This window comes from Mirounga leonina, unplaced genomic scaffold, assembly GCF_011800145.1.
Source record: "Mirounga leonina isolate KUSES-001 unplaced genomic scaffold, KU_Mleo_1.0 Mir_115, whole genome shotgun sequence".
Classification (NCBI taxonomy): domain Eukaryota; kingdom Metazoa; phylum Chordata; class Mammalia; order Carnivora; family Phocidae; genus Mirounga; species Mirounga leonina.
In genome coordinates this window covers 29,974,203-30,000,327 of record NW_023270268.1, presented here as the reverse complement: position 1 = coordinate 30,000,327, position 26,125 = coordinate 29,974,203, and the positions used below count along the sequence as shown (strand labels likewise).

Here is a 26,125-nt window from a genome sequence, read left to right as displayed (position 1 = left end):
AAAAGGACCCTGTCTGTGGGTTCAAAAAGACTTCGATGCAGTTCTAATTCTACCATTTAAAGTGTGACCTCACATCATTTAACTTATCGAAGCCTCCGTTTTCGCATCTGTAAAACAGAGATACTACTATTTCCTCATAGAGTTGTTTGGGGCGATAATATATGGTTTCTCACGCACTGCCTGGCATATGGCAGGTGTGAAATACTGATGGAGGAAACCTAATTTTCCCCGGGGGCTTTATTTTTCGATGTGTTAGGATCTCCTCTAAGGTACTCCTGGCCTGCTGCCCCAGCCCCTGGGCCGTCAGCACTGGCCAACTCTCAGCGGAGCCAAGGCACCCGCTTCAAAGCCCTAAACCCCGGTAACCCCTAAGCCAGCCGGCAATAACGCCTCGCCCACCGCCACCAGCTCCACCTTTGACATCTCGGTCCTCCTCCCGCCGCTGCGGATGGCGTCACTTCCGCAGGAAGAGGCGGGCGCGTCCTCGCGGTTGGCGCGAAAGTCGGTTCGCCGCCTCGGCAATTTCCGGGTTCGGCGTTTGCTTCGGGTCGGGGGCGCCGCCGACTGCGGCGGGTGTGCGCCGGGCTGGCGCCCGACCCCAGCCACGGTCCTGCAGGCCGCGCGCCCCTCCAGTCGCCTCCCAAAGACCCCCCAGGCTCCACCGAGGTGAGCGAGACACGGAGAGAGGACCCAGCTCCCTCCCCACCCCAGTTGGGGGGCCGCGACACCTCCGCTGGCCTTCGGGGCCCTTGTCTCCCGCCCGTGTAACCGGCCCTCGGACCGGCAGGTGGGACTTTGACGCCGGAGAGGACGTGGCTGCGGTTGGACCGAGAGCCCGGCCCTTCTGTGGCCGCCGGCAAGCAGGAGCTTTCGGCCTCTGGGGGCGTGACCTTGCTAACCGGCTTCCATTTCTGAAGTCCGTTTACTGAGGGGCGAGCAAACGTCAAGGGCCCTGGACAGTTTCATCATGTGTGTCCTTAAACTAAGTGCAATTGAATGCCCATTGAGCCCTAGACCCCTAGAGCCTCCTAACAAAGGCCCTGAGCGTAGTCAGTTTAGGGACATTAATTTCGTTCTCTGATTTGCAAGGATTGGTGTTGTCATCTTTGTCCTTGACTTCGCCCACATTCCAGAGTTTCTTAGAAACTAACGAACGAATTCACGGGCAAGGCCAGAATGTCTCTCTTTGGGCATTGTTGTCTGCACGGAAAAATACCTGCTTTTAACATTTAACTTCATACATGATGTGCTTTTGTCCTTGTTAATGGTTCTTTTATTTTGACAGTTCAAAGATGTCCAGAAATGACAAAGAACCGTTTCTTGTGAAGTTTTTAAAGTCTTCAGACAACTCCGAATGTTTTTTTAAAGCTCTTGAGGTAAGAACAGTTGAAAATGCCTTGTTTGATGCTGTGAATTCATTTTCTTGTTTTTAGTGTTTATGATTTGTTGGACTTTTTATGTTTTAATAATTTATTTTTATACTAGTTTTATTGTAGTGTACATTAATATAGATGTGTTGTTACATATTTTCGGATTGATGTAAATATATGATTATGTATTTCGGGGAACATGAAATCTATTACTTTTTTTAAGATTTTATTTATTTGACAGAGAGTGATAGGAGAGAGAGGTTGCCAAAGTCACCAAGGCATGACTGATTTAAAGATTTACACGGTAGCGGGGCGCCTGGGTGGCTCAGTCGTTAAGCGTCTGCCTTCGGCTCAGGTCATGATCCCAGGGTCCTGGGATCGAGCCCCGCATCGGGGTCCCTGCTCAACAGGAGGCCTGCTTCTCCCTCTCCCACTCTCCCTGCTTGTGTTCCTGCTCTCGCTATATCTCTGTCAAATAAATAAATAAAATCTTTAAAAAAATAAAAAATACAGTATCTATGAAGCACAATAAAATGAAGTACGCCTGTATTCTTAAGATTCCTTTCGGACCCTTGTTCAAGAATATACATTGGTTTGATTCAAACTGCATTCTCTATAACTACTTGTTGATTTACCGAACCGATATTACTTTGGGTGCTAACTGTATCACCTTTTGACCAGTTTCAAGCCGGAGGGGTTTCATGAAGCCCCACCTCAAATTCATTGATTACAGAGACATTGCCAAACTATAACTAAACCAGTAGTTCTCAAAACTTCAGTGTGCATAAGAATCTACAAGGATGCGGGGCACCTGGGTGGCTCAGTTGGTTAAGTGGCTGCCTTCGGCTCAAGTCATGATCGGGCTCCCTGCTCGGCGGGAAGCCTGCTTCTCCCTCTCCCACTCCCGCTGCTTGTGTTCCCTCTCTCGCTGTATCTCTCTCTGTCAAATAAATAAAATCTTTAAAAATAAATAAATAAATAAAATCTTTGAAGATTTACACGGTAAAAAATTGTTATCTTTTTGTTCAGTCATAGGAAAATTTGAGTTTTTAATGCTATTGATTCTATCTGACAAGGAGTGTTATTTCCAAAAGGAGGGTAAGACCAACAATGCTTTTGGCAAAGGTGGGCACAGACCTTCCATAAATTGTGCAGATACTGCATCTACCTATTCTTCTATGTTTTCTTCTCCTTCAAACAAGAATCACTTCTTTGTAATCTGGATGGAATTACAGCCAGTTTACTTTTATTTCAATGCTTCTCTTGTCCAGACACCAAAAAAGTGTCTGGAGCAGGGGGAGTGGCAGGCAGAGGGAGAAGCAGGCTCCCCACAGAGCAGAGAGCCTGATGTGGGGCTCAATTCCAGGACCCTGAGATCATGACCAGAGCAAAAGGCAGACACTTAACTGACTGAGCCACCCAGACGTCCTATTATGACATTTTTATTGAAAGTAGCAGACTTGCTATTCTTGGAAATTACATTGCTTTCTATGTCTACTAACCAGAGTAGACCTTTGTATGTTGAAAAAATTTGAGTCTCAAATTTCTGGTTACACTTCATTTTTTGGTAATACACAGTATGTTTCACTGTGTACAGTGTAATGTGGGAAGATGTGGGGGTGTCGTAGATCCTTGCTACTTACAGACCCCATCAGGAGAGTTGGAAATGCAGAACCTTGGGCACAACTCAGACTGACCAGTTAGAATCTGCATTTTAACAAGATCCTCAGTGTAATTCCTATGTATATTAAAGTTTAAGAAGCACTGTTGTAGCGGGTTTTTCTTTAAAGTTCATTCAGCAAATAATTACTGAGTGTCATGACCTATTAAGCACTGTTATAGTACTTGGGATCCATCAGTGAGCACAGCAGGCAAAGATCCATACTTTCTCAGAGCTTACATTCTATTTTAGCAGGAGGACCTAGACCTAAATCAGACAGGATAAATGAGTAAACTATAATATGTTGTAGGGTGCTATGTGCTATGGGAAGAGAAAAGAGCAAAATAGGTTAAGGAGTTCCAGAGGGTGTTTGTTGGGGGAGAAGGGAAGTTTACAGTCTTAAGTAGAGTGTGATTGGTGAAGGCTTTATGGAGAAGATAATTGAGTACACTTGAAGGAGGTGAGATGGTTAGCCATGTGGATGTCTGGGGAAGAAGCTTTCAGACAGAACAGCCATACACAGGCCCCTGAGAAAGTATTTGGAGTGCCTATCCAACATTAGTGTGGCTATACATTAGTATAGTGAACAAGGGATGGGGGAAGAACATTAACGGGTGCTTTAGAGAGTAAGAATAAAGAGGACATGTAAAGGGCCTTAAGGGCTGTGGTAAGGATTCTGACTTTTTCCTTTTCATTTGAGCAAATCTGATTGAAGTGAGGGATCAAGTCAGGTAAAGACTGGGAGAATATTTCACATAGTGGGAACAAGAGCAGATCCTCTAATGAGTTCATGCTTGGCTTGTTCCAGGCCTACCAAGAAAGTAGGAGTGGCTAGAGAATAGTAAGCAGGGGAGATGAGAGGTAGAAGGTAAGAGTGGGGAGATAGGCAGGGGCCAGACTCATGACCTGGTTTGTATCATTAAAGAGATTACTAGTTGCTACAGGGAGAACAGATGTAGGGCAGGGAAAGGAAAAGGAACCACTTTGTAGACTTCTGCGGAGGTCTGGGTGAGAGATCATGGTAGCTTTCAATGGGGGAAAAGATTGGATTGGGATGGATTTTTGAAGATAGAGTTCACAGGACTTAATTACAGGTGAAAAATTTCAGGTGCATTCTTTCATTTTTTTTCTTTCAGTCAATAAAAGAGTTCCAATCAGAAGAATATCTTCAGATTATTACAGAAGAAGAAGCATTGAAGATAAAGGAAAATGATAGGTCACTTTATATCTGTGACCCATTTAGTGGCGTTGTCTTTGATCACCTCAAAAAGGTTTGCTAACTTTTCATGTGTTCCTTCTGTAGTCTGATTTTTGTTTTATTTTTGCTTTAGTGGACATAAGTTCTTTAGTGACCACGAAGTATTTTACAGATTATTAATATAGAGGAATCTTTTGGTTTTGGGAGACCAGAATTATATTTTTAAAGGCTAGTCATGTTACGCTAGGCTTTTGTTATATGTAATTTTTATATTTCAGGAGATTTAACTTCACTTAGCTTAAGTGAATGGTATAGTAATGAAACATTTTAGTGACAGAGTTCTACCATACTTAAACTCAGTTTGATTGCAGGAGTTTCAGTAGAGAGTTGGAAAACATCTCAACATAATGCTTGGTTATTTATTGTCTTTCCTATGTGCTCTTGCACGCAGAATTTTCGTACCTGTACCTTGTAGAGAGGGTCTGAAACATTATATGCCTAAAGGAAGCATTTTGGGGATGAGTGTTGCTAATATACCAATGAGCCATCTTATTTCTTTTTGTTGATTCCAGAGTCTACTGACTCATTACTTTTTTGGTGTCTGGACAAGAGAAGCATTGAAATAAAAGTAAACTGGCTGTAATTCCATCCAGATTACAAAGAAGTGATTCTTGTTTGAAGGAGAAGAAAACATAGAAGAATAGGTAGATGCAGTATCTGCACAATTTATGGAAGGTCTGTGCCCACCTTTGCCAAAAGCATTGTTGGTCTTACCCTCCTTTTGGAAATAACACTCCTTGTCAGATAGAATCAATAGCATTAAAAACTCAAATTTTCCTATGACTGAACAAAAAGATAACAATTTTTTACCGTGTAAATCTTTAAATCAGTCATGCCTTGGTGACTTTGGCAACCATATGCTTTCTAGATCTGGCCTGAATGTGCTGATGTTGAGCTGTCAGCTTTTCTTAACTCAGCTATCAATGAAAGTAAAAGGTCATATTTTTTAATAACCCATAATATCTTTGAGAAATACTTACTTGGAAAGACATTGAGTTGAAGACAAAGTATTTAAAACAAATGTAGAAACTGCCTAGGATTTTTGTGTGTTTGTGTGAAGAATAGATATTTTAGAAGGGGTTAATTAGTCTCTTAAACTTTTAAACTGCTTGGTTGGCTGGATACTTCATTTAAAAAGTATATATGGATTTTCCCAGTTAGAGCATAAGACTGTTATTCCTATACCCTATCATTAAGACTGTGTTTGTTTCAGATATTAAAATTTGGTGGCAGTTGTGACTGAATGTGGCTCTTGAAGCTTATTTCTTTTGATAGACTGCATTGTTTGATTTGCATGTGTGTTAATGAGTAGTGTCTGAGAAATTATATAACGGTCCTTATTTTTTCTTATAACAATTTAGTGATTTTTCTGCAGTGGTCATCAGCTTCTGTAAAGAATTGATAAATATTGAGGCGCCTGGCTGGCTCAGTCGATTAAGTGTCTACCTTTGGCTCAGGTCATGATCCCAGGGTGCTGGGATCGAGCCCCACATTGGGATCCCTGCTCAGTGGGGAGCCTGCTTCTCCCTCCCCCCTCTGCCTGCCGCTCTCCCTGCTTGTGCTCTCTCTCTCTCTCTCCCCCCCCCTTCTCTGTCAAATAAATAAATAAAATCTTAAAAAAAAAAGAATTGCTAAATATTACAAAATGTAATTTTATAAGCAGGAAGTCTTTTCCTACATACTAAACCTTCTCCCCTTTTTTGTAGCTTGGCTGCAGAATTGTTGGCCCTCAAGTAGTCATATTTTGTTTGCACCACCAGCGATGCGTCCCAAGAGCTGAACATCCAGTTTATAATATGGTTATGTCTGATGTAACTGTATCTTGTACAAGCCTGGAAAAAGATAAAAGGGTAGGTGCTGAGAGGAATATGATGATCAATATATTTACCTCCACACTTAATCTTTCACTGCATAGGAGACACTTTGAAAGACCTTGTACTTGTTCATGACTTAAAGTTTGTGTACACCAATATATATCTTTTCTGTTTTAATGAATATAATGGAATCTGTTTTATTGAGAACTGATTACTTGAAAGAAAACTCCCCTTTTTCCCCTATGCAATTGATGAGTTAGAGTTTTAGTCACATTTTTCCAATATAGATGGTTAATCTTTTTAAAAAAAATGTTGATGGGGTGCCTGGGTGGCTCAGTTGGTTAAGCTTCTGCCTTCAGCTCAGGTCATGATCTCAGTGTCCTGGGGTCGTTGGGCTCTGAGCTCAGCAGGGAGTTTTCTTCTCCCTCTCCCCCCACTTGTGCCCACGCTCCCTCTCTCGCTCGCTCTCCAATAAAATCTTTAAAAAAAAATTATTTTAAAAAATGTTGATAGGTAGAATGGGCTGTGGATTTAACATTTGCTACAAGGCAAGAAATGCTTCAATGATGCTTTCTAAGAGAGATAAAACATATTTTTATATATAATGTATACAATTTATATTTTTATATATGCACAGTATATTAAAGTATATTCTAGAAACAACAGGTTAATAAACTTATGGAGTTGAAAGAAACAACTATAGGAAATAATATATGAAAGTAATTATTTTTAAATTTATTTATAATTCATATTTTATCCAAAAAGCAATTATTTAACTTTATAGTAGTGAGAAACATTTGTGCCTTCAAGCTAACAACAACAAAAGATATTTGAGTTTTTGTATTAAAAAATGGAAGAGATATTGTTTGCTTTAGTATTGATGTTTTTTCTTTTGGGTTTACAGGAAGAAGTTCATAAATATGTACAAATGATGGGTGGACGTGTATATAGAGACCTTAATATATCAGTAACTCACCTTATTGCAGGAGAAGTTGGCAGCAAAAAATATTTAGTTGCTGCAAACCTAAAAAAACCTATTTTGCTTCCTTCTTGGATTAAAACACTTTGGGAAAAGTCACAAGAGAAGTAAGAAAGACATTTATGTGTTTTCTAGACTTGAAAAAAAATGATACGTTCAATCATGGCATATTGTGGGTTATTACAGGGGAGGTTTTATGTTGTCCTCTTGGGATTTGTTATTCGGGGACAAAAGATGGGGTTATTACTCTTCACTGAGAATAAGCACAATCTGCAAGCTCTTATCAAGGTATAAGTTGATAGGTAGATTAGGCTCTTGATTTAATATTAGCTACAAGGTAAGAAATGCTTTGACAGTAGAAATTGCTTTCGTCGGTAAATTCTTGTAAAATAGTTGAGAAGATCACTGAGGCAACTGTAGCTCTTAAGTTGCATTATCCTTCCACTACTGTGCTAAGATGGAGAGTAAATTAACCATTTGGATAGTCCTATTCCCTCTCAAAGGTGTCTATGTAAAGTTGAATGTAAACATGTCAGCCATTAACTAAGATGTGGTCATTCAGTAAATGTTAATCAAGTTCATTTTATGAACCTGGCCTGAGGTAGGCATTAGACATGCATACTGAGCAAATCAGGATAGCATCCCTGCCCTGGTGGACCTTAGAAATGGGCATTTTTCCAGTCTTCCTATCAACACCGGCACATCCTAAACCTGTCTCCACGTTGGTACCTTCATTCCTAGCACATCTGTCTTACATGGAAAAACGGTGATGATATTTTTGTTGGTATTCTGCCAAAAATCATTGCTTATTATTTAAATAGTGTAATGGAAGGATAGAAAGTCCATTTTTCTAATAGGCAACCATTTGAGTTTTTAAGTAAATTCACACTTAAAATTTTGGAAAATATACCACTTTGACCAGCATGAACTCAAAGAGTTAACCCTTAAAACAGTTTTATTTGAGAAACTCTATCTGAAATACTACCTTTTACTAGTGACATGGATGAACTAGATGAGCAGTTAGTGTAATTTTGAGTGTCAGTGCCCCTTTTCTAAAAAATGAGGAAAGCATTAGTGATTTCTGTTGTTTGTCATTATTCTTCTGGTAAATTTTAAACCTTCTGGTATATTAATATGTTAATTTTTTCCTTGTTACTTATTTTCCCCAGAAAAATAGCTAGGTATACTGATGTAAACATGGAAGACTTCAAGTGTCCTATTTTTCTTGGTTGCATTATCTGTGTGACTGGCTTGTGTAGCTTAGACAGGAAGGCAGTTCAGCAACTCACAATTAAGCATGGAGGTCAATACATGGGACAACTGAAAATGAATGAATGTACACACCTCATTGTGCAAGAACCAAAAGGTAAAACTATGTTTCCCAAATGGAAAAAATGCACAATTTTCTCTAGTATTTAACATTTTAAGATCTTTACAGAATAGCTTTTGCTTCTGATGTGTTAATAAATCTGGTATTTTTTCCCCCTAAATTCTTACAAAGATAGTTTGGTTCATAATCTGTAGAAAAATTACATGACTATCCAGGTTTATCCAGATCATAGAAAAAATTTTTTTTCAATTTCCAGTGGTTTTTATTGTTTGATTTTTATTTTTATTTATTTATTTATTTATTTAAAGAAAAGGTTTCTTACTTAGTTACCAAATACTTACGAAACAAGAAATTTGGATGAATAACAAAAAGTCTAATAGATGTAGCTAAATTACATTTCTTTCTAATGATAAATTTTAAAAGCTTGACTTAGTTTTTAATTGAATGAATCAGCTTTATTGGATGAACTACAAGTTGTAACTTGAAGATACATCTTGCAGAAATGAGGCAGTTAAAAGAAAAATACATTACCAATAAGAATTCCTTAAAATTATGTTTAATTTTGGTGTCTTGTAACCTTTATACCTGTTTTGGAAGATTTTTTTTTTTCTTTACCAATACCATTAAAATATATACAAACTGATGAGAGAAGAATTTTGTTAATGTTTTTATTATTTCCTTATACTGTGTTTTATTAAGCTACCAAGATAACAAAATTAGGGGAAAAAAACCTTCTAAAATTAATTAGTTCTGTCCTTAAGTCAGAACTTTGCATATGGCCAATTATGATATTATAATTGTGAGTAGAGTTGGTAACTGCTATTGAATTTCTGAATCTGAAGGCAGTTCATCTCTTAGCTCTCAAGAATGTCCAAAAAAATCCTTTTCATGTTATTGTTTACTATGTATTGACCTCAGTTTCTCTATGACACTGGTTCTAAATACATTGTGTTAAAAGTTGTTTTAAGGCAATAAAAAGCTATATTTCTTATAATATGCCTGTCTATTTGGACTTCAAGTCAAATCCTATTGACATTAGAATAGTCTGTTCAAAGCTGGTATTTTTTATATTGCAGACATTTACAATCTTCACAGTTGTTTTATGCAGTCTTACTAAAGCCACATAATTCTGTGAGTTACTCCCATGTTACAGATTAAGAAACTGGTTTAAAGGAATTAAGCATTGGAGGCTATACTCAAACCAAGTCTAATATTTCAGTTACCCCACATAAATTCCACAATTTTAAGAGATAAACCCCCTTGCATATACTATATAACATAGTTTGTATAAGAATAGTTACTGGTAACTTTAATTTTGTTTAGGTGAGTTTTTTCCCATAACCTATCATACTTCAAATATTTCTGCAGAGATAGATTTTAATGGTTTACATTTCTATTTCTTAATGAACATGATAGGTCAAAAATACGAATGTGCCAAGAGATGGAATGTACACTGTGTGACCACACAGTGGTTTTTTGACAGTGTTGACAAAGGTTTTTGTCAGGATGAATCCATATACAAGACAGAGCCTAGACCAGAAACAAAGACTGTGCCTGATACTTCAACTCCTACTGGCCAGATCAACACAGTTGACAGTAAGTTTCAGTGGGATTAGAGTAAACAGTCGTTTTTAACACCATTTTCTTTGTAAGAATTGATTTGTAAATAGGATCGGTGAGATATAGTAGGGAATTCATCCTTTCTTGCTATGTTTCCAGGCATAATTGTGTAATAACTAAATTGTATGAAGATCAGTCCAGAAGTCTAGATATTTCTTTTTATAACGGATGTATATTTTCTTTCATACGTTGATTTACTGCAAAAGATGATTAAAGAAATCGAGAGTACCAATAGAGACTTAAAAGAATTTTTCCAAGCTTGACTGGTGGGCAAATGTAATACATTCTTATTAGTTTGCTACAATTACTATAGACCATCTGTATTCATATAAAATTGAAAACCATTTCTATTTTGTAGGTGCCTTGTTGGCAATTTAGCAGATGTTACACTTTTTTCTTTCCTGGACCCTACAGCCAGCAACTTCATATTTTAAATGGAAGCTAGCCACTATTAAAATGTATTAAGTATGTTTTTATTTGAATAAAATAGGAACCTTAGTTTCATTTTCCCTTCTCAAAACTGGCCACTAAGATTTCAGTAAAAACGTTTGAAGCTTACTTTGGAAATTATCCACAGCACTTAGTGTATAAGAAAAATTAATCTGTAGGAAAATAGGTAATCACAATTTTATCTCCATAAATTTCTACATCTTTGTTTGATATGTAGGTCGTACTCTTTCAGATGTCAGCCATATTTCCAACATCAGTGCAAGTTGCATAAATGAATCGATGTGTAATTCAGTTCTTAATAGTAAAGTGGAGCCTACACTTGAAAATCTAGAAAATCTGGATGTCAGTGCATTTCAAGCACCTGAAGATTTATTAGATGGTTGTCGGGTATGTCTTTATTATGTAATACATGCAGTGATAATGTACATTAGTACTTCCTAGCCTGACTTTGAAGACCCCTCAGAGTTGGGCTTGTTCCTTATCCATATAAACCCTTCACTCTAGCTAAGCAGATGCAAACATTAGGCCACGTCTGTCATTAACTGTCATTTTTTAAGTGTTTCTAATACCCTAAACTGTGGTAATCAATTCACATATATTGTTAATATGTTGTATATACTCTCATTTAATTCCCACAAATAACTCTAAAATGGTTATTACCCTGAGGCTGAGGCTTAGCGGATTAAAATTCTTGTTCAGATTCACACAGACATTAAGTAGACAGCCATCTACTCCAAATCCTATGTTCCTAACCATTAGACCTAAGAGACTTTGTTTAATGTCTCTTAGGCTACTTAATTTTTTTTAGTGTATGAATAAACTATCTTATAAGTGCCTTGATGGAAACATCATATGCTACAGATCTCCTAGAGCTGAATACTTATTTAATATATTTCTACTTTTAGAGTGAATAGGCTATATATTAGTTGATAAAACATCAATTTATTGGCAGAACAGAAAGTGTCTTATATAATCTTTTATCCTAGACTCTACTAATTATGGATATGACTTTTAGTTGTTTTTTTAAGATTTATTTATTTTAGAGGGGGAGAGAGACAGCACAAGAGGGAGGGGCAGAGGGGGAAGGAGAAAGGATCTCAAGCAGACTCTGTGCCGTGCACGGAGCCCAACATGGAGCTCGGTCTCAGTACCCTGAGATCATGACCTGAGACAAAACCAAGAGTTAGACGCCTAACCAAGTATACCACCTAGATGCCCCTGACTTTTATTTATGATTCCTGATTTTTGTTACAGTATCTTCTAATAATAGAGGTTATTTAGTTTGGGATATAAATGCAGTTAGAAATAGATTTGCCATTCTTTTTTTTTTTAAGATTTTATTTATTTATTTGCCAGACAGAGCACGCACAAGCAGGGGGAGTGGCAGGCAGAGGGAGAAGCAGTTTCCCTGCCAAGCAAGGAGCCTGACGTGGGATTCGATCCCAGGACCCTGAGATCATGACCTGAGCCGAAGGCGGACACTTAACCGACTGAACCACCCAGGCATCCCTAGATTTGCCATTCTTAAGAAATTTTTTTTAAATGTAAAATACAGATGAGAAGGCTTTTTATATTTATTAAATTAGTTTACATACATACTGATAGTTAAAAATAAATTATTGCACATGTATTATCCTCAAAGCACTGTCCTCAGCTCGACTTAAATTTTTTTTGTGTAATCAACTGTGTAAAAGGTATCTCAATTTATAGTTAAGAAAATTGGTTTAAAGAACCTAAGTAACTTATCATGGTCATGTAGTTAATTATTGGCCTCTGAACCAAAATTTAAACCCAAGTTTTCTGAATTCAGATATATAAACTCCAGTTTGTTTCTATAATTTAAATTTACAGGTAATAAGATCTTTATAATTTAAGAAGCTACCTGCATTTTAGACATTGCTATGCCCTAGTATCAGGAAGATAACTGAATTCTAGCTTCTATTTTATTAAAGCCTCACAGTACTTACCAGGTGTCTACTGTGGATAATAATGCTATGGGACTGTGAAGAAGTAATAAAAAATAAAAATTTCAGAATTATTGGGGCGCCTGGGTGGCTCAGTGAGGTAAGCATCTGTCTTCGGCTCAGGTCATGATCCCAGGGTCCTGCGATTGAGCCCCATGTTGGGCTCCCTGCTCAGCGAGGAGTCTGCTTCTCCCTGTCCCTCTGATCCTCTCCCCAGCTCCTGCTCTCACTCGTTCCCGCTCTCTCTCAAGTGAATTTAAAAAATCTTTTTAAAAAAAATGTCGAATTGTTAAAAAAAAAAAAGTTTCAGAATATACTCGATTCTTAATATATTTTAAATGTACACAGAGCTGTCTTATTTACACACAATGCATTTAGATATGTATTTTTAATGTGTTTCTGTTGAGAAACAAACCATCTTAAATGCATTAATCTAAAGTAAGTATTTTCTTTCGTTGCAGATCTATCTTTGCGGTTTTAGTGGCAGAAAGCTAGATAAACTGAGAAGGCTTATTAACAGTGGAGGTGGAGTTCGTTTTAATCAGCTCAATGAAGATGTAACTCATGTTATTGTGGGAGATTATGATGATGAACTGAAGCAGTTTTGGGATAAATCGGCCCACAGGTTTTGTCGGTTTTTAATTTAAAGCAATTTTTACTCTGTAATGATTTTTCTTAAAATTGCATATCCATGCAATTATGGAAACTGCATGGCAAGTGGGATGATGGTCTTTATGGTTTAAACTAATATATAATTATGTACTATTTTTGTAGGCCTCATGTAGTGGGAGCAAAATGGTTGCTAGAGTGTTTTAGTAAAGGTTATATGCTTCCTGAAGAGCCATATATCCATGCTAACTACCAGCCAGTGGAAATTCCAGTTTCAGATCAACCTGAAAGTAAAACAGCTCTTTTAAAAAAGAACAACAGCTTCTCTAAGAAAGACTTGGCTTCTGATGAAAAGCATGAACAAGCTGACGAAGATCTGCTCTCTCAGTATGTAAATAATAACCCAACAGTAGGTAAGAAATAGTTGATTAGTGTTTACAGTCATTAAGAAATGTTTTAGTAGCAGAATACATACACATGTGATTTCTGCCGGGTTTTCTAGATTTTAAGTTAAACCTTTTTCTTCCCTTAGTGTTTTATGTTTGTTACTTTTTCTAAGTAGGCAAGGCCAGGGGATGCTGAACCCTTTGACCCTCTCATCTCTCTTCAACTCACTGGCTCCTCTTTGATCTGTTTTATATACCAGCATCAGTTTGTTAGTGTGAGTTTGTAACAGCATGAACTTTTTTTTTTTAAATTTTTTTAAAGATATTATTTATTCATTAGAGTGAGCACATGAGGTGGGGGGACAAAGGGAGAAGGAAAGGCAGACTCCGTGCTGAGCAGGGAGCCCAACGAGGGGCTCAGTCCCAGGACCCTGAGATCATGACCTGAGCCAAAGGCAGACACTTAACCATCTGAGCCACCCAGGTGCCCATGTAACAGCATGAACTTTTATTTTAACCTTATAATTACCTCTTACTTGGTTATTGTGCTCTTTAATGCATACAGTGCTGCACTGTGTACCACAGCCTCTGTATGTAGTCTTCTCAGTGTGGGAAGGAAATTTACCAGTGAAGAGTTGTGAGCAGAATTTCTTATTTAAGAAAAAGTTTTTGTGAAATATTTAATACATTGAAAAAGATGTCAAGAATAATGTGATGAATAACCATCTACTACTACATAGGTATTAAAAAAATAGAGTATTCCACTATACCAAAAGCCCCCTGTGAGTCTCCATTTTCCTTATAGTTTACATGTATATATATCTATATGCAATATAGATACTCTCATTTTGTGTATATTTTAGCTTATATAGATGACATATGGTATGTACTCTTTTGCTGCTCTCCTCCAACCATGAGAGATAATTTAATCCAAGTAACTGGTCGAATATACCACAGTTTATCTGTTTTCCCACCTATAGACATTTTTATTGTGTCTCTTTTTTTTGCCAGTGCAAACAGTACTGCTGAGATTGTTCTTACTTACCCATGTCTCTGTGATTGCTTGGAGGTTTCTTTACATGTACATGATGCCAAGTTTGGTCTACTCTGTATGGATTAATGACACAGATGTGTTAAACTCCTCCACTGTAATGGTGGCTTTGACAGTTTCTCCATGTAGTTCTGTCAAATTTAGTTTTTTAATATAGTTTGATGTTTTATTACATGATGATCCTCATTTTCCTATTTTTTTTTCCTTAAAATCTGTTTGTCTGATATTAATAGAACTGTCCCTGCCTCATGTGATATGGTATTTATCTGGTATGACTTTTTCTTTAAAATGCAAATTTGGTCAATTTACATTTATTGTTACTTGTTATTTTATACCATCTTAATTTGTGCTGTTTGTCCCATTTTTCTGTGCTTCTTTGTTTAACATTTTTGCTTCCTTTTGGATAGCTTGAGCTTGTCCCCTCTCACCCCAGCCTCCCAACTTCCTTCCTGTCTTCCCTCTACTGATGTGGAAGTTACATCTATTTATATTTCCAGTGATTACTTGGAACTTGAATGGGCATCATAACTTGAAATCTAAAGTTAATCAGAACTTTTATCTTAATCTTGAATAACACAACTTTATAACACTATCTTCAATAGCACTGCTGATCACACCCCCTACATACACTAATATACTCAATTTATGTGATTTGGGCTAATATTGTCATTCTCTTTTTTAATCAGACAGTTAGACACTTACTGTTTTACATGGTCCATACTTGTTTTGATTTACCATCATGTTTAGCAATTTCTTTGCTTCACATTCTTTGTTGTATCTGAGAACTCTCTTCTGGGATCATTTTCTTTCCTCCTATAAAATATATCCTTTAGAAATTCCTTCAGTTTCTATTAATGTCTTTATTTTTTGTCCTTGTTCTTAAAAAACAGTTATGCTAGGAATATCCTAGACAGTTACTTTGAGCTCCCAGAGATGTTATTTCATTGTCCTGTTTCCATGGCTGCTGGATAAGAAGAAGTCATTCAGTGTAATCGTTATTCTTTTGTAGGAAATCTTTTTTTCTTGCTGTTTTTAATATCTCCTTTTTAATGCTGATGTCCTAGAGTTTTACCATGTACTTGTCCTACTTGGAATTCATTGTGCTTTCTGAATCTAAGGATTAGTGAGGGGTTTTTTTTTTTTTTTTTTTTTTTCATTCTAAAAAAATTTCATCTGTTACCTTTGAATATTGCTGCTTTCCCACTCTATATTCTCTAATTCCCATTAGCTCTTTGTGTGGAACACTTAACCTGCCCTTCTAATTTCATCTTTTTGTCTTTCTGTGATTTATTATGTGTAATTTCTTCAGGATTTCCTTCCACATCACTGTTTCTCTGTTCAGCTGTTGCCTACTGTGGTTAACCCATCCATTAAGTTTTTTATTTCAAAAAAAAAAAAAAGTTTTTTATTTCAGTAATTATTTTTTCAATTCCTAGAAGTTCTAGTTCTCTTAATAATCTGTTATTCTGTATTCATGTCTTTTTACTTATTTCTTGAAACACATTAAACATACTGCTACATCTGAGTGGAGGGGAAGGGTAATTCTCTTTAGTGTTAATGGTGCCTAGATTCTTCATGTTTTTCTGATATTGTAAACTCATTCTTATTAGGACTGTGCGAAGTCTAAGAAGCTTGAGGTGAAGCTTGAGGTGAGGGTTTGTTTCTTTAGAAATGGTTCATGTTTAAATCTGCCAGAAGTCTAGGAATTTTCCAACTCCAGACACTTCTCAGTTTATTGGCTGGATGTTTTTTGGACCATCAGGCTAGTATAAATTTGTACCCTAACCTACTTTGAGGACGAGCTTATGATGACAGATTCTCAGGAGAGATGTTTTTCCCCCTTGACCCAAAGCCAAAGTCAGATGTACTTGTTATTTCCTTTACAGGGTCGGTTTTTGTTATTGTTTGGTTGATTTGGGACTGTATTGTAACTAAAGATATTTATTTCCCTTTAGGGTTTCTGGGTTTGTTTCCTCGGGGTATACTCTGCCCCACCTCTAATTTGTGGGAGACCAAAGACTTGACTCTGTTTCCCTCCATGTGATGTCCTTAAATTCTGAGGGTCTAAGTTTCTGCCAAAATAGATTCAGATTCAGGGTAACCATTAGTTTTAGTGACCACTTAATGCTCTGCATTCATTACTACTACTTCCATTTTCAGTCCTTAAGGATCTCCCATGCTTTCCTGCAAATTCAGCTATGTATTTGTACTGATGCTTTTAGTATTTTATCCTATATTTTCAAGTACATGATAGTGAGAGGGTTTCAGATGTCTAGCTACCACATTTCTAGAAGGGAATTTCCAGTATTTCTTTTTTTTTATGTTTTTACTTTAATTCCAGTTAGTTAACATACAGTGCTGTATTAGTTTCATGTATACAATATAGGGATTGAACAATTCCATACATCACCTGGTGCTTATCATGGCAAGTGCACTCCTTAATCCACATCACTTATTGAACCCATTCCTGCTCCCCCATCCCCTCTGGTAACCATTAGATTGTTCTCTGTAATTAAGAGTCTGTTTATTGCTTTGTCTCTCTCATTTTTTTTTTCCCTTTTCCTATTTCTTTCTTAAATTCCACATATGAGTGAAATCATTTGATATTTGTCTTTCTCTGATTTATTTTGCTTAGCATTATACTCTCTACCTCCATCCATGTCATTGCAAATGGCAAGATTTCATCCTTTCTTATGGCTCAATAATATTCCTCTGTGTGTGTGTGTGTGTGTGTGTGTACACATACACCACATCTTCTTTATCCATTTATCAGTCATTAAATACTTGGGCTGCTTCCGTATCTTGGCTATTGTAAATAATGCTGCTATAAACATAGGGGTGCATGTATCCCTTTGAATCAGGTTTGTTTTTTTTTTTTTGCCCTTCATCAGATATATGATTTGCAAATATCTCCTCCCATTCCATAGGTTGCCTTTTAGTTTTGTTTAGTGTTTCCTTCACTGTGCAGAAGCTTTTAATTTTGATGTAGTCCCAATAGTTTATTTTTGCTTTTGTTTCCCTTGCCTCCAAAGACCTATCCAGAAAAAAGTTGCTGTGGCCTGTGTTAAAGAGGTTACTGCCTGTGTTCTCTTCTAGGATTTTTATGTTTTCAGGTCTCAAATTTGGGTCTTTTATCCTTTTTGTGTATGGTGTAAGGAAGTGGTCCAGTTTCATTCTTTTGCATAGTGCTGTCCAGTTTTCCCAACACCTTTTGTTAAAGAGACTGTCCTTTTCCCATTGCATATTCTTTCCTGCTTTGTCAAAGATTAATTGACCATATAGTTAATGCTTTATTTCTGGGTTCGCTATTCTGATCCATGTGTCTGTTTTTGTGCCAGTACCATACTGTTTTGATTACTACAGCTCTGTAAAGTAACTTGAAGTCTGGAATTGTGGTGCCTCCAGCTTTGCTTTTCTTTCTCAAGATGCTTTGGCTACTGGGGGTCATTTGTGGTTCCATACAAATTTTAGGATTGTTTGTTCTAGTTCTGTGAAAAATGCTGTTGGTATTTTGATAGGGATTGCATTAAATGTGTAGATTGCTTTGGGCGGTGCAGACATTTTAACAGTATTTGTTCTTCCAATCCATGAGCATGGAATGTCTTTCCATTTCTTGGTGTCATCTTCAATTTCTGTAATCAGTGTTTTATAGTATTCAGAGTACAGGTCTTTCACCTTTTTAGTTAGGTATATTCCTAGGTATCTTATTATTTTGGGTGCAATTGTAAATAGGATTGTTTTCTTAATTTCTCTTTTTGCTGCTTTGTTATTGGTGTATAGAAATGCAACAGATTTCTATACATTGATTTTGTTTTTGTTGTTTTGGGAGTTTTTTATGTTATTTTCCTTTTAAGTAGGCTCTACACCCGATGGGGGGCTTGAACTCACAACCCTGAACTTAAGAGTCACATACTCTACTGACTGAGCCAGCCAGGCACCCTGTACGTTGATTTTGTATCCTGCAGCTTGACTCAATTTGTTTATCAGTTCTAGCAGTTTTTTGGTGGAATCTTTGGGGTTTTCTGTATATAGTATATCATCTACAAATAGTGAAAATTTTACTTTTTCCTTAACCAATTTGGACGCCTTTTCTTTTTGTTGTCTGATTGCTGTGGCTAGGACTTCTAGTACTGTGTTGAATAAAAGTGGTGAGAGTGGACATCCTTGTCTCATTCCTAATGTTAGGGGGAAAGCTTTCAGTGTTTCCCCATTGAGTATGATGTTCACTGTGGGTTTTTCATATGTGGCCTTTATTATGTTGAGGTATGTTCCCTCTAAACCTACTTTGTTGAGGGTTTTTCAATTAGCAGTAATCGCACCTCGGATAAACCTCATTGGCTACGGTACTGCCACTGCGCAAAGCCTGTTGAGGGTTTTTATCATGAATGAATGTTGTGCTTTCTCAAATGCTTGTGCTTTGTCAAATGCTTTTTCTACATCTGTTGAAATGATCATATGGTTTCTATCCTTTCTCTTAATAATGTGATGCATCAAATTGACTTGCTAATATTGAACCACACTTGCATCCCAGGAATAAATCCCACTTGATTGTGGTGAATGATTTTTTTTAATATATTGTTGAATTCAGTTTGCTGATATTTTATTGAGGATTTTTGCATCTGTGTTCATCACGGATATTGGCCTATAATTCTCATTTTTAGTGGGTATCTTTATCCGGTTTTGGGATCGGAATAATGCTGGCTTCATAGAATGAATTTGGAAGTTTTCCTTTCTTTTCTGTTTTTTTGAGCAGTTTGAGACGACTAGGTATTAACTCTTATTTAATTGCTTGGTAGAATTTACCTATGAAGCCACCTGGTCCTGGACTTTTGTTCGTTGGGAGTTTTTTGATTACTGACTCCGTTTCTTTCCTGGTTACCCATCCAGTATTTCCTTTTTTTACCCACACTATTTCTGTTAATGGTATACTGAAAAATGGATTTTTGTGAGATGATTTGAGTATGCTTTAGTAGTACATTATGTCAGGAGATCCTCATGATTTTGTAGGCTGTTCTGGTATAAAAATTGATATAAAAAATCTGAGATTGACTCAAAGCAGTTTTATGCACTATCCTTCAGCAGGGGTACTTGGTGGAAGCAAGTGATTAGTTTCTTTCTTTTTTTTTAAGATTTTATTTATTTATTTGACAGAGACAGAGATAGCGAGAGCAGGAACACAAGCAGCGGGAGTGGGAGAGGGAGAAGCAGGCTCTCCGCTGAGCAGGGAGCCCGATGTGGGACTCGACCCCAGGACCCTGGGATCATGACCTGAGCTGAAGGCAGATGCTTGACGACTGAGCCACCCAGGCGCCCAAGTGATTAGTTTCTTAAACCTTCCTTTTTCCAGGAGCTAGTGGTCTACTGACTTTGAAAGGGTTTAGTGACAGTGAATCTCAGGGAATCCCCAAGCTCTTTAGAAAGAATATAATCAAGTATTTTGTAGTTCTTTTTTTTTCTTTTTTTTTATTATGTTAATCACCATACATCACATCATTAGTTTTTGATGTAGTGTTCCATGATTCATTGTTTGTGCATAACACCCAGTGCTCCATGCAGAACGTGCCTACTTTAATACCCATCACCAGGCTAACCCATCCTCCCACTCCCTTCCCCTCTGGAACTCTCAGTTTGTTTTTCAGAGTCCATCGTCTATCATGGTTCATCTCCCCCTCTGATTTCCCCCCCTTCATTCTTCCCCTCCTGCTATCTTCTTCTTTTTTTTTTTTTAACATATAATATATTATTTGTTTCAGAGGTACAGATCTGTGATTCAACAGTCTTGCACAATTCACAGCGCTCACCATAGCACATACCCTCCCCAATGTCTGTCACCCAGCCACCCCATCCCTCCCACCCCCCACCACTCCAGCAACCCTCTGTTTGTTTCCTAAGATTAAGAATTCCTCATATCAGTGAGGTCATATGATACATGTCTTTCTCTGATTGACTTATTTCGCTCAGCATAACACCTTCCAGTTCCATCCATGTCATTGCAAATGGCAAGATTTCATTCCTTTTGATGGCTGCATAATATTCCGTTGTATATATACACCACGTCTTCTTTATCCATTCATCTGTCGATGGACATCTTGGCTCTGTCCACAGTTTGGCTATTGTGGACATTGCTGCTATAAACATCAGGGTGCACGTACCCCTTCGGATCCCTACATTTGTATCTTTGGGGTAAATACCCAGTAGTGCAATTGCTGGGCCATAGGGTACCTCTATTTTCAACTTTTTGAGGAACCTCCATACTGTTTTCTAGAGTGGCTGCACCAGCTTGCATTCCCACCAACAGTGTAGGGGGGGGGGTTCCCCTTTCTCTGCATCCCCGCCTGTCATTTCCTGACTTGTTAATTTTAGCCATTCTGACTGGTGTGAGGTGGTATCTCATTGAGGTTTTGATTTGGATTTCCCTGATGCCAAGTGATATTGAGCACTTTTTCATGTGTCTATTGGCCATTTGGATGTCTTTGGAAAAATGTCTGTTCATGTCTTCTGCCCATTTCTTGCTTGGATCATTTGTTCTTTGGGTGTTGAGTTTAAGAAGTTCTTTATAGATTTTGGATACTAGCCCTTTATCTGATATGTCATTTGCAAATATCTTCTCCCATTCTGTCGGTTGTCTTTTGGTTTTGTTGACTCTTTCTTTTGCTGTACAAAAGCTTTTTATCTTAATGATGTCCCAATAGTTCATTTTTGCCCTTGCTTCCCTTGCCCTTGGCGATGTTTCTAGGAAGAAGTTGTTGCGGCTGAGGTCGAAGAGGTTGCTACCTGTGTTCCGCTTTAGGATTTTGATGGACGCCTGTCTCACATTTAGGTCTTTTCTTCCATTTTGAGTCTATTTTTGTGTGTGGTGTAAGGAAATGGTCCAGTCTCATTCTTCTGCCTGTGGCTGTCCAATTTTCCCAACACCATTTGTTGAAGAGACTTTTTTCCATTGGACATTCTTTTCTGCTTTGTTGAAGATGAGTTGACCATAGAGTTGAGGGTCCATTTCTGGGCTCTCTATTCTGTTCCATTGATCTGTGTGTCTTGTTTTTGTGCCAGTACCATACTGTCTTGATGATGACAGCTTCGTAATAGAGCTGGAAGTCCGGAATTGTGATGCCGCCAGCTTTGCTTTTCTTTTTCAACATTCCTCTGGCTATTCGGGGTCTTTTCTGGTTCCATACAAATTTTAGGATTATTCCATTTCTTTGAAAAAAGATGGTATTTTGATGGGGATTGCATTGAATGTATAGATTGCTCTAGGTAGCATTGACATCTTCACGATATTTGTTCTTCCAATCCATGAGCATGGAATGTTTTTCCATTTCTTTGTGTCTTCCTCAATTTCTTTGATGAGTATTTTATAATTTTCTGAGTCCAGATCCTTTGCCTCTAGTTAGATTTATTCCTAGGTATCTTATGGTTTTGGGTGCAATTGTAAATGGGATTGACTCCTTAATTTCTTTCTTCTGTCTTGTTGTTGGTGTATAGGAATGCCACTGATTTCTGTGCATTGATTTTATATCCTGCCACTTTACTGAATTCCTGTATGAGTTCTAGCGGTTTTGGGGTGGAGTCTTTCGGGTTTTCCACATAAAGTGTGTATCATCTACAAAGAGTGAGAATTTGACTTCTTCTTTGCAGATTTGGATGCCTTTTATTTCTTTTTGTTGTCTGATTGCTGTGGCTAGGACTTGTAATACTATGTTGAATAGCAGTGGTGATAGTGGACATCCCTGCCATGTTCCTGACCTTACGGGAAAAGCTGTCAGTTTTTCCCCATTGAGAATGATATTTGCTGTGGGTTTTTCATAGATGGCTTTTATGATATTGAGGTATGTACCCTCTATCCCTATACTCTGAAGAGTTTTGATCAAGAAAGGATGCTGTACTTTGTCATATGCTTTTTCTGCATCTATTGAGAGGATCATATGGTTCTTGTTCTTTCTTTTATTAATGTAGTGTATCACGTTAATTGATTTGTGGAGTTGAACCAACCTTGCAGCCCAGGGATAAATCCCACTTGGTCGTGGTGAATAATCCTTTTAATGTACTGTTGGATCCTATTGGCTAGTATTTTGGTGAGAATTTTTGCATCCGTGTTTATCAAGGATATTGGTCTGTAATTCTACTTTTTGATGGGGTCTTTGGTTTGGGGATCAAAGTAATGGTGGCCTCATAAAACGAGTTTGGAAGTTTTCCTTCCATTTCTATTTTTTGGAACAGTTTCAGAAGAATAGGTATTAATTCTTCTTGAAATGTTTGGTAGAATTCCCCTGGGAAGCCATCTGGCCCTGGGCTTTTGTTTGTTGGGAGATTTTTGATGACTGCTTCAATTTCCTTAGTGGTTATAGGTCTGTTCAGGTTTTCCATTTCTTCCTGGTTCAGTTTTGGTAGTTGATACATCTGTAGGAATGCATCCATTTCTTCCAGATTATCTAATTTGCTGGCATAGAGTTGCTCATAATATGTTCTTATAATTGTTTATATTTCTTTGTTGTTGGTTGTGATCTCTCCTCTTTCATTCATGATTTTGTTTATTTGGATCAATTTTCTTTTTGATAAGTCTGGCCAGGGGTTTATCAATCTTGTTCATTCTTTCAAAGAACCAGCTCCTAGTTTCGTTGATCTGTTCTACTGTTCTTTTGGTTTCTATTCCACTGATTTCTGCTCTGATCTTTATTATTTCTCTTCTCCTGCTGGTTTAGGCTTTATTTGCTGTTCTTTCTCCAGCTCCTTTAGGTGTAGGGTTAGGTTGTGTACTTGAGACCTTTCTTGTTTCTTGAGAAAGGCTTGTATTGCTATATACTTTCCTCTTAGGGCTGTCTTTGCTGCATCCCAAAGAGTTTGAACAGTTGTGTTTTCATTTTCATTTGTTTCCATGAATTTTTTAAATTCTTCTTTAATTTCCTGGTTGACCCATTCATTCTTGAGTAGGATGCTCTTTAGCCTCCATGTATTTGAGTTCTTTCTGACTTTCCTCTTGTGATTGAGTTCGAGTTTCAAAGCATTGTGGTCTGAAAATACGCAGGGAATGATCCCAATCTTTTGGTACCGGTTGAGACCTTTTGTGACCCAGGATGTGATCGATTCTGGAGAATGTTCCCTGGGCACTAGAGAAGAATGTGTGTTCTGTTGCTTTGGGATGGAATGTTCTGAATGTATCTGTGAAGTCCATTTGGTCCAGTGTGTCATTTAAAGTCTTTATTTCCTTGTTGATCTTTTGCTTAGATGATCTGTCCATTTCAGTGAGGATGATGTTAAAGTTCCCCACTATTATTGTTGTCGATGTGTTTCTTTGCTTTTATTATTAATTGGCTTATATAATTGGCTGCTCCCATGTTAGGGGCATAGATATTTACAATTGTTAGATCTTCTTGTTGGGTAGACCCTGTAAGTAGGATATAGTGTCCTTCCTCATCTCTTATTACAGTCTTTGGTTTAAAATCTAATTTGTCTGATGTAAGGATTGCCACCCCAGCTTTCTTTTGGTGTCCATTAGCATGGTAAATGGTTTTCCACCCCCTCACTTTCAATCTGGGGGTGTCTTTGGGTCTAAAATGGGTCTCTTGCAGACAGCATATCGATGGGTTTTGTTTTTTATCCAATCTGATAGCCTGTGTCTTTTGATTGGGGCATTTAGCCCATTTACATTCAGGGTGACTCTTGAAAGATATGAATTTAGTGCCACTGTATTGTCTGTAAGGTGACTGTTACTGTATATTGTCTGTGTTCCTTTCTGGTCTATTGTTGCTTTTAGGCTCTCTCTTTGCTTAGAGGACCCCTTTCAGTATTTCTTGTAGGGCTGCTTTCGTGTTTGCAAATTCCTTTAGTTTTTGTTTGTCCTGGAAGCTTTTTATCTCTCCTTCTATTTTCAGTGACGGCCTAGCTGGGTATAGTATTCTTGGCTGCATATTTTTCTCATTTAGTGCTCTGAATATATCCTGCCAGTCCTTTCTGGCCTGCCAGCTCTCTGTGGATAGGTCTGTTGCCAGTCTAATGTTTCTACCATTGTAGGTTACAGATCTCTTCTCCCGAGCTGCTTTCAGGATTTTCTCTGTGTCTCTGAGAAAATTAGATGTCGGGGTGTTGACCTATTTTTATTGATTTTGAGGGGGGTTCTCTGTGCCTCCTGGATTTTGATGCCTGTTTCCTTCCCCAAATTAGGGGAGTTCTCTGCTATAATTTGCTCCAATATATCTTCTGCCCCTCTCTCTCTTTCTTCTTCTGGGATCCCAATTATTCTAATGTTATTTCGTCTTATGGTATCACTTATCTCTCGAATTCTGCCCTCGTGATCCAGTAGTTGTTTATCTTTTTCTCAGCTTCTTTATTTTCCATCATTTGTTCTTCTATAGCACTAATTCTGTCTTCTGCCTCATTTATCCTAGCAGTTAGAGCATCTATTTTTGACTGCACCTCATTAATAGCCTTTTTGATTTCGACTTGGTTAGATTTTAGTTCTTTTACTTCTCCAGAAAGTGTTTCTCTAATAACTTCCATGCTTTTTTCAAACCCAGCTAGTATCTTTAAAATCATCATTCTGAACTCTAGTTCCTACATCTTACTAATGTCCATATTGATTAGGTCCCTGGCAGTCAGTACTGCCTCTTGTTCTTTTTGTTGAGGTGATTTTTTGCATCTTGTCATTTTGTCCAGAGGAGAACAGATGAATGAGAGAACAAAATGCTAACAGGGTAACAACGTCCCCAGAAAATATACACTAAACAAATCAGAAAAGACCTGAAACCGGGGGGAAAGAAAGGGAAAGAAAGAAAAAAGAAAAAGAAAAAAAATAGAAAAAGATAAAAACAAAACAAAAACAGTATGATCAGATATGATCAGGCTGGTGCACAGATCAGTGCCACACACTAGATTTTGGGTGTATTTTGGTCTGTTAGAAGAAAGTGCCTCCTAAAATTTTAAAAAAAGAAAAACTTATATATGTACAAAAATAAGGGTAAATACGATGAAGGGATGAAATGACTGTAAAGATGAAAATTATAAAAGATTTTATAAAAGGAATTGATAAGTTGGTTGAAAAAAGAAGAGGATTTAAAAAAAAAAAAAAGAATGTGATCAGGCAGGAGGAGACCAGAACAAAGCCATACACTAGAGATTTAGGGTATATTTTGATCTGTTAGAAGAAACTATCTCAAAATTTTAAAGAGAGAACAACTTACATACATATACCAAAAATAAGGGTAACTATTTTGAAGGCATAGAATATGACTCTAAAAATGAAAAATAAAAAGTATTTTTTAAAAAAAGGGATTGATAAGATGTTGGTTGAAAAAGGGAAAAAGAAAAATTAAAAAAAAAAAAATTAACTTTGAAAGACTAAAGAATCATGAAAGACTAAAGCCATGAATTCTATGTGCAGTATTCCCCTAGCACTGGAGTTCTGCCATTCTCATCGGTAAACTTGGTCTTGGCTGGCAGTTCTTGCTGATCTTCTGGGGGAGGGGCCTGTCGCAGTGGTTTTCAAATGTCTTTGCTAGAGGCGGAATTGCCCCACCCTTGCCGGGTGGGCAAAGTAATCTGCTCTGGTTTGCTCTTGGGAGCTTTTGTTCCCTGCAACTTTCTGTACAGCTTTGGAGGCCGAGAGTGAAAATGGCAGCCTCCCAATCTCCACCCCGAGGA

At 37.6% G+C, this 26,125-nt stretch overlaps 1 protein-coding gene and 1 pseudogene across 4 annotated transcripts in view; one reads left to right on the top strand and one right to left on the bottom strand.

Annotated features, from left to right (window-relative positions):
- Window positions 1-524: 524 nt before the first annotated feature.
- TOPBP1 (DNA topoisomerase II binding protein 1) overlaps window positions 525-26,125 on the top strand; it is a 77,305-nt gene continuing 51,704 nt past the window's right edge. For 2 of the 4 annotated variants that reach the window (XM_034994918.1, XM_034994917.1), the window contains exons 1-10: window positions 714-932; window positions 1,286-1,376; window positions 4,167-4,301; window positions 5,995-6,138; window positions 7,007-7,188; window positions 8,251-8,447; window positions 9,828-10,007; window positions 10,699-10,868; window positions 12,907-13,070; window positions 13,220-13,467. In XM_034994918.1, coding sequence (XP_034850809.1) covers window positions 1,293-1,376; window positions 4,167-4,301; window positions 5,995-6,138; window positions 7,007-7,188; window positions 8,251-8,447; window positions 9,828-10,007; window positions 10,699-10,868; window positions 12,907-13,070; window positions 13,220-13,467 — 1,504 coding nt within the window. In that variant the 5' untranslated portion in view covers window positions 714-932; window positions 1,286-1,292. Of the gene's footprint in view, window positions 667-713; window positions 933-1,285; window positions 1,377-4,166; window positions 4,302-4,800; window positions 4,964-5,994; window positions 6,139-7,006; window positions 7,189-8,250; window positions 8,448-9,827; window positions 10,008-10,698; window positions 10,869-12,906; window positions 13,071-13,219; window positions 13,468-26,125 lie in introns of those variants that run through there. The other 2 variants (XM_034994916.1, XM_034994919.1) reach the window with 2 other exon arrangements.
- On the bottom strand, window positions 18,773-18,855 carry LOC118007140 (annotated as a pseudogene).